This window comes from Nerophis ophidion, linkage group LG23 (genome assembly GCF_033978795.1).
Source record: "Nerophis ophidion isolate RoL-2023_Sa linkage group LG23, RoL_Noph_v1.0, whole genome shotgun sequence".
NCBI lineage: Eukaryota > Metazoa > Chordata > Actinopteri > Syngnathiformes > Syngnathidae > Nerophis > Nerophis ophidion.
This window is the reverse complement of record NC_084633.1, coordinates 26,029,756-26,038,996: the sequence shown is the minus strand read 5'-3', so window position 1 is coordinate 26,038,996 and position 9,241 is coordinate 26,029,756. Positions and strand designations below refer to the sequence as shown.

Here is a 9,241-nt window from a genome sequence, read left to right as displayed (position 1 = left end):
ACGCGCGACCAACTGGCGGGAAACAGACAGGAAAGAGTTCACTTTTGCCGCGAATGAACCTCCGGCGTCGTTGTGAGCAGAAGTTAGACGTTCATATTGGGTTTTTTTCTTTTTTAGAATAAGCTAAGACAGAAACACACTTTTTGAACCATGTCTAACTTTGACGACCCGGGAGTGTACTACAGCGACAGCTTCGGAGGCGGAGATGGACCCGGACAAGATGACGGAGGGCTGAAAAGGATCCAAATCAAGAAAAGATTCCGCGAGTTTCTTCGACAATTCCGAGTTGGAACCGACCGTACCGGCTTTACGTACAAATACAGGTGACATTATTACACTTTTTAAACCCATCAAAGCCTTACATGCCAAGGTGGAAATTAAATTCAATTATTTTGTTTATTATGAGTCTTTGTATGCTCACTTTTATGGGAACAAATTTGGTTAGTTAGTGTATCCTGGATGCATTGTGGGAGATTGTTGCAGACTTTTTTTGTTTTGTATTCCCGATGAAAAGAGCACCATTTTGTGTGTGTGTGTGTGTGTGTGTGTGTGTGTGTGTGTGTGTGTGTGTGTGTGTGTGTGTGTGTGTATGTGTATGTGTGTATGTGTATGTGTGTGGGGCGTCCTCTATTGTCTAAATCGGGGGTCAGCAACCCGCGGCTCTAGAGTCACATTTGGCTCTTTAGCGGCCCCCTGGAGCTTTTTCAAAAATGTATGGAAAAGGGAAAAAAACGGGGTGAAAAATATATTTTTTGATGTAATATGGTTTCTGTCGGAGTACAAACATGACACAAATATTTCTAATTGTTAGAAAGCCTACAGTTTAAGTTTGTGTTTATGCTTCACTGATGACAGTATTTGACGAGCGTGGTTTTGTCCGACTAATTTCAGCGGCCCTTGAACTCACCGTTGTGTGGACTGTGACTCAACAGTTTGTTTACATGTATAAATTTCTCCGACGCTCCCACAGAAAGACGTGTTCAATGCCACTCCCTTCTTTGTCTCATTTTGTCCACCAAACTTTTTATACTGTGCGTGAATGCACAAAGGTGAGCTTTGTTGATATTTTTGACTTTTTGGTGTCGCAATCTTTTTGCAAATTGCTTCCAGCTTTATATTTGAATAATGTGTGGTGCACATTTTGCAAATAAATGGGCGCAAATACATGTTTTTGGTGTCAAAATAATTTATTAAATACTTATGTAAATCTATTCATTTGTAGTCGGGACAATATAATATTGCCCTCAAATCAGTCCAAATCTAACCACTAAACAGTATACATGCACGACTAAACTGCTTACTAAACTACTACCACAACCTTGGTTTACTATTTATTAAATATAATAATGTAGGGTTACTGACAAAACCATCCACAAAATCTCGTCTTAAATCTCGTCTTGCGAAATGCAAATTGCTTGCGCACAATGGAAATTACGTATAATTTGCAAAGAGAGCGAGATTGGTGAAATGCTAACAACACTGGTGTGCTAATTAAGCATATTTGGTCACTGCATGACTGCAAGCTAATCAATGCTAACACACTATTTAGGCTAACTGCTGGAGCCTATCTCAGCTACAATATATATATATATATATATAGTTTTAATATGGTTTCTGTAGAAGGACAACATGACACAAACCCTCCTAAGTGTTATAAATCGCATTGTTTATATTAAACATGCATCAGTGATATGATACTATTTGTCTAGCGCCGTTTGGTCCTACTAATTTTGGCGCTCCTTGAACTTAGCATAGTTTGTTTACATGTACAGCTTTCTAAGACATGTTTTATACCACTCATTTTGTCCACCAAACTTTTAATCCTGTGTGTGAATGAACAAAGGTGAGCTTTGTTGATATTATGGACTTGTGTGGAGTGCTAGTCAAGCATATTTGGTCAATCTATGACTTCAAGCTAATCAATGCTAACATGCTATTTAGGCTAGCTGTATGTACATATTGCATCATTATGCCACATTTGTAGGTATATTTGAGCTCATTTAATTTCCTTTAAGTTCTCTTAATTCAATTTATATTTGCATGTCTCATGACACATTATCTGTATGTAATATTGGCTTCATTTCTGATAGTTGTTTGTGCGCCATGTTGTTCCAGACCACAGCAAACATTAGCCAGCTTGCAAAGATTGTAATAAATCCATTAGAAGAAGACAGCCTGCCGTTTCCTTTAACTTGTACACACACATCTATATCTTTGGTCATTCTTAACCAGTAATTTCCAGGAGTTCTCTCACCCCCTGAGAAGCCTCCATTTTACTAATAATTTCCAATGTTGTAAAAATGTGTAGAATTAATATTACATTTCAACATATCTGTCAACAAATATTTGTGTCAGCCTGCAACACAGTCATTTTGATAGTAGGCTAACTAATATAGCCACTTACATAATCTTTTTAATTGGTGCTCTTTCCCCTCCCCCCTAAAAACAGCACAATTCTAACATTCAACATGCATTTCAAAAAGTAAATCACACATTTATATTATAAATATTGTATACAAATACAATAGCAAGTACTACTAACAAGTAGTAATGTAGTCATTACTTGCTTCATTTACCTTGTAGATAGTAAGTCTACGTCATCTCTTTCCAGGTCTTAGCCGTCAAACACACCATCAGCAGCTTTTTCATATTTTCGTATATAAATGTCAGCCGGTTTGGTAGTTTTCATGTCGACCCCTAACTATAAGCTAAAGCTCCTATCTGAAAACACTTGAGGTCCAACTGTTTATGCCAATATTTGTACTTCAGAGATGAGCTGAAGAGACACTACACCTTGGGGGAGTACTGGGTGGAGGTGGAGATGGAGGACCTTGCCAGCTTTGACGAGGATCTGTCCGACTGCCTTTACAAGTTGCCAACGGACAACCTGCCACTGGTAAGATGCACTCTTGTATAAAGTAATACAAAAGCCAAAATCAGTAAAGTTGGCACGTTGTGTAAAGGGTAAGTAAAAACAGAATACAATGATTTGCAAATTATTTTCAACCTATATTTAATTGAATGGACCGTAAAGACAAAATACTTAACGTTCGAACTGGAAATCTTTATTATTTGCAAATATTAGCTCATTTGGAATTTGACGCCTGCAACATTTTTCAAAAAAGCTGGTACAAGTGGCAAAAAAGACTGGGAAAGTTTAGGAACATCCCACAAGTGAATAATATGTATGTACATTTTTTTTTTACAATATATATATTCATACAATATATATTTATTTCATATTATATTTTATACATAAATTAATATACATTTATGCAAACTATATTTCTGTTTTATACAAATAATAATGTGTTTATGTATTCTATTAATATATATATATATATAGACTATATATATATATACACCTGCTATATGTATGTATATATCAATACTATACCTATATCATTTTTACAATATTCATATACATTTTTTACAATATATATTTACACAAACTATATTTATTTTTTATACAAATAAATATATCTGTATATTTATTCTATTCAGTGGCCTATTGGTTAGAGGGTCCGCCCTTAGATCGGTAGGTTGTGAGTTCAAATCCCGACCGAGTAATACCAAAGTCTATAAAAATGGGACTCATTCCTTTCCTGCTTGGCACTCAGCATCAAGGGTTGGAATTGGGGGTTGAATCACCAAAAATGATTCCCGGGCGCGGCACCGCTGCTGCTCACTGCTCCCCTCACCTCCCAGGGGGTGATCAAAGGTGATGGGTCAAATGCAGAGAATAATTTCGCCACACCAAGAGTGTGTGTGACAATCATTGGTACTTTAACTTTTAACTTTAACTATATATATTATATACGTATATACAACTGCTATATGTATGTATATATGTATATATCAACACTATACCTATATACTAGGGATACACACTATATTATACACCTCGCTAGCACCAAACCCCGGCCCCACGTGCGTTGGTAAGGTGGGTGGGGTTGGGGGTGTAAAATATATTCAGGAATAGTCATGGATGCAAAGGATCCTGGGTATTTGTTGTGTTGCGTTTATGTTGTGTTACTGTTGGGATGTTTTCCCGAAATGTGTTTGTCATTCTTGTTTGGTGTGGCTTCACAGTGTGGAGCATATTAGTAAGAGTGGTAAAATTGTTTATATCACAACCATCAGTGTACTTTGAGTCACTCAGTATTGCCTTTCAATCTAGTACGTGTTTCTGCGGTGTTGATAAAATGTTTGTTCGGGTGGATGGCGGGTGGATGACGACTTTAGTCATGCTGTTGCGGATGATATAATTGCCTATCCGCGCACCTCTAATATATACATTTTTAAAATATATATATATATCCACGCAATATATATTTATACAAATTATATTCCTTTTTTATACAAATCAATATATAAAATATATGTATATTTAATCTATTGGTCTATTTATTAGTTGGAGGAGGCTGCAAAAGAGGTAGCTGATGAGGTGACTCGTCCTCGGCCGGCCGGCGAGGAAACGGTGCAGGACGTCCAGGTCATGCTGAAGAGTGACGCGCATCACGCTTCCATTCGCAACCTGAAGGTAAAACACAGCTTTACACCACATTTTGTCACCTCTCCGCATAATTGATGATTTCCATACTTGCCCTTTTTTCGCTCGTCCGCAGTCCGAGCAGGTTTCCCGCCTGGTGAAAGTGCACGGCATCATCATCTCGGCGACGGGAGTGAAGGCGAAGGCCACCAAGGTGTGTCTGCAGTGTCGCGGCTGTCGCCACGTCATCAACAACATCTCGCTGCCGCCGGGCCTGCAGGGCTACGCGCTTCCGCGCAAGTGCAACAAGTGAGTGCCACGCCGCCACAGCGCTTCCTGTGTTTTATAAACCGCTCATCTCACGCTTGTTTCCGTAGCGACGGTGCTGCCGGACGGGCTAAGTGCCCGGTGGACCCCTTCTTCATCCTCCCGGACCGCTGCGTGTGCGTGGACTTCCAAACGCTACGCCTGCAAGAGTCTCCGGATGCTGTGCCGCACGGGGAGATGCCTCGCCACCTGCAGCTCTACTGTGACAGGTGAGCACATTTAAGTGGGTTCACACCACACCAGGGTCAAAACATTCTATTTAAAGGCCTACTGAAACCCACTACTACCCACCACGCAGTCTGATAGTTTATATATCAATGATGAAATATTAACATTGCAACACATGCCAATACGGCCTTTTTAGTTTACTAAATTACAATTTTAAATTTCCCGGGAGTTTCGTCTTCGAAACGTCGTGTAATGATGACGTGTACGCAAGACGTCACAGGTTTTTAGGAAGTATGAGCGCTGCACACACACAGCTAAATGTAATCTGCTTTAACGGCATAATTACACAGTATTTTGGACATCTGTGTTGCTGAATCTTTTGCAATTTGTTCAATTAATATTGGAGAAGTCACAGTAGAAAGATGGAGTTGGGAAGCTTTAGCCTTTAGCCACACAAACACACGGTGATTCCTTGTTTAAAACTCCCGGAGGTGAAACTTTCCTATGGATCAGAGCGCGGTCAAGCAGACATGGATCCTACCGAATGTCAACCAGCAGGTTTCAGTGAGAAAATTTTGGTTTAAAAGTCAGTTCTTACCGGAGAAAAGCTGAGCTTGTGCCGTCCATAGCTGCCGTAGACTCCCCTGAGACATTGGTGTGAGGACACCCGTGGAGACACCCTTCCGACTATCAGGTACTATTAAACTCACTAAAACACTAGCAACACAATAGAAAGACAAGGGATTTCCCAGAATTATCCTAGTAAATGTGTCTAAAAACATCGGAATCCGTCCCAATGCAATCGCGTTTTTTTTGTTTTTTTTTACTTTTTATTATTATTATTTTTTTTCTAGTCTGTCGCTATCAATATCCTCAAACACAAATCTTTCATTCTCGCTCAAATTAATGGGGAAATTGTCGTTTTCTCGGTCCGAATAGCACTTTTTGTTGGAGGCTCCCATTAAAAACAATGTGAATATGTGAGGAGCCTTCAAACATGTGACGTCATCGTCTGCTACTTTCGGTAGAGGCGGGGCTTTTCTCTTAGCACCGAAAGTTGCAAACTTTATCGTGGATGTTCTCTACTAAATCCTTTCAGCAAAAATATGGCAATATCGCGAAATGATCAAGTATGACACATAGAATGGACCTGCTATCCCCGTTTAAATAAGAAAATCTAATTTCAGTAGGCCTTTATGTATAGTCAATGGCTTCTTTATTGCTGTGACATGACCGTTGCAAAGGAATTCCCTCCAAAATAGGAATACATTATTTATGTTGTCATAGCTAGAGCATAAAATCAGTTTTTTAATTCATGTTCCTTTTTATTTTATTTTTGTTTTTAAATGCTTTTTTCTCATGAGAGCACTCTAGACATGAAACAACATTCTTTACTCAACTTTAAACTATTTTGATATAATCAGCACGTTCTGATTATTTTTGGTGTCATCTAGTGGCCACTACTTATTTTTTTTTTGCTCATGTAGCTGTTTGTAAGCTTGAAAATGTTTAATTTAGGGCAAACATATCCTGATGTACTCCTAAAGCCCTGTAGTGGACTAAGTTTTGAATCACAAAACTCCTTAATTTTAACAGCCAATTCACTGCAATTATATGGAGTAAAAGTTTTAATCCACTTAACGTTTTTTGCAAGCAGTGGAAGGTATGGGAGGCCAGGCAGTGTCGACAACGCTGAGGATACTTCTTGAATTTTTCAAAAAAATGCACACAAAACATCTACATTGCCTTATGTGGACTCATATTGAGCTAGCAAAACCAAGAAAATGGTCTCATCTAGTGGCCACTACTTATTTTTTTAGCGCATGTAGCCGTTTTTAAGCCTGAACATATTTAATTTACGGTAAACTTATCCTTATATACCCCTAAAGCCCTGTGGTGGACTCAGTTTTGAATCACAAAACTCCTTAACCTTAACAGCCTAGTCGATGCAATTATATGGAGTAAAAATTTAAATCCACTTTACCTTGTTGGTGAATAATTTTTTTTATAGCGAGCAGTGGAAGGGGTGGGAGGCCGGGCAGTGTCGACAACACTGTGGATACTTCTTGAATTTTTCAAAAACCTCTCACCAAACATCTACATTGCTTTGTTTGGACTCATATTGAGCGACCAAAACCAACAAAATAGTCTTTGGTGGCCACAACTTTTTTTTTTAGCTCATTTAGCCGTTTTTAAGCTTGAAAATGTTTAATTTACGGTAAACTTATCCTTATATACCCCTAAAGCCATTTGGTGGACTTAGTTTTGAATCACAAAACACCTTAATTTTAACAGCCAAGTCGCTGCAATTATATGGAGTAAACATTTAATTCCACTTTACCTTTTTTGCAAGCAATGGAAGGGGTGGGAGGCCAGGCAGTGTCGACAACGCTGTGGATACTTCTTGAATTTTTCAAAAGCACACACCAAACATCTACATTGCTTTATTTGGACTCATATTGAGCTAGCAAAACAAAGAAAATTAGGTAAAAAGTACAAAAAAAGCAAACTAGCACAGTAGCTAACGGGTATATGTATAAACAATTTTTTCCGGACTATAGAGCGCATATATATAAGCTGCACCCACCAAATTTTAGCAACGGACTATAAGTCATTATATGTTGTAAAATGAGTTATTTAAACAGATTGTTTATTTACATACCTTAATTTTTTTTAAAAACAACGTCTGTAACATGGCAGTAAAACGGCTGATGAAACAAAACAAAAGTCGTCGTCATTAACCCACCAGCTGCACAAGCTAGCGCTCCAATCAGCTAAACAGACTCAATAACTCCACGGTGACGTTTTGATGAATTTACTGGGGAATTTGTGAAACTGAAACGATACAATCAGAATGCCATTGTAAGTTAATAATGTTAACACAAACACTCGTAAACGTCTTAGCATATTAGCTAATGCTAACGATGCTGGCATTCCTACAGACATCACACATGGGACCGTTTAGGTTAAATTGTAAAACTTAAAAAACGGTGTTGGAAGGATGAATAGACATTTTTTTCGGGCAGACATGCAATGAACTGTTTTACTTCCGGTTTAAGGCAATAAAACAGGAAGTACATTTTCAACCCGCAGCACCTGTAGTAAGCGAACTTGTTCAAAAGCACAATTAATAACACACCCTTTGTCTTTTTCTGAATGTGATTAAGGAAAATTACTGCACTCAAAACATGACGGAAAAATCCATAAATCAACCTCACTGTTTTATACGGCGCAGGATTCAAAGCGCAGGAAAAAAAAGTAATGACTTATAGTCCGGAATTTATGGATATATATATTATAAACATGCTGATAATGAGCACCAGAGAGTAATCAGCCTGTCCACAAAATGGCTGTGCTGGGAAGTACAGTGGGGAAGGGATTCATATGGCCCTTTTTAACCTAGGTGGATCTCCCGTGAGAGGAAGGGGAGGTGCGGGGTAATCATTTTGCAATGCAGTCTGCTGAAAATGATGGAAAGTGTCACACGACATAGCAAAGTTGGAATTGCCACAAAACCATTTTAAAATCTTTAACACTTCTGTCATCTGGCGGCTAAATTTGCCACGTTTCATGTGTCAGGTCAACCGCGACAAATGGCGCCATTTAAATGCTTGTCCTACTTCACACAATGGGTGAATTCATACAACACAGCATATTTTTATTCGGGCTGTGGTTTGTACAATGATGGGTTTGTAAATGGAGGTTCCACTCCAGTGCTTGAGCCAAGGACAAAACATAGGTCCAATAAAGGTGTTTAACGTTTTGATACCAGGGCAAACGAGGCATTGATCTTGCTTTGTGTTCCCTACCCAATTAGGTACTTGTGTGACCGCGTGGTCCCGGGCAACCGAGTGACCATCATGGGTATCTACTCTATCAAGAAGATGGCCGCTGCGAAGACCAAAGGCAAAGAGAAGAGTGTCGGCGTGGGGATTCGAGCATCCTACCTAAGAGTGGTCGGCATCCAGGTGGACACAGAAGGAGCAGGTAACTACGTCAGTGGCACTCATCAATCATGTGCAGCTGCAGTGTGAAGTGAATTATATTTATATAGCACTTTTCTCTAGTGACTCAAAGCGCTTTACACAGTGAAACCCAATATCTAAGTCACATTTAAACCAGTGTGGGTGGCACCGGGAGCAGGTGGGTAAAGTGTCTTGCCCAAGGACACAACGGCAGTGACCAGGATGGCGGAAGCGGGACTCAAACCTGTAACCCTCAAGCCGCTGGCACGGCCACTCTACCAACCGAGCT

The 9,241-nt window shown here is 39.3% G+C and overlaps 1 protein-coding gene across 1 annotated transcript in view; it reads left to right on the top strand.

Moving 5' to 3' along the window:
- mcm5 (minichromosome maintenance complex component 5) overlaps positions 1–9,241 on the top strand; it is a 41,347-nt gene continuing 32,106 nt past the window's right edge. The window contains exons 1-6 of the mRNA XM_061885378.1: positions 1–323; positions 2,770–2,896; positions 4,415–4,543; positions 4,629–4,801; positions 4,870–5,028; positions 8,805–8,974. Of these exons, the coding sequence (XP_061741362.1) occupies positions 151–323; positions 2,770–2,896; positions 4,415–4,543; positions 4,629–4,801; positions 4,870–5,028; positions 8,805–8,974 (931 nt within the window). The 5' untranslated portion in view covers positions 1–150. The remainder of the gene's footprint in view (positions 324–2,769; positions 2,897–4,414; positions 4,544–4,628; positions 4,802–4,869; positions 5,029–8,804; positions 8,975–9,241) is intronic.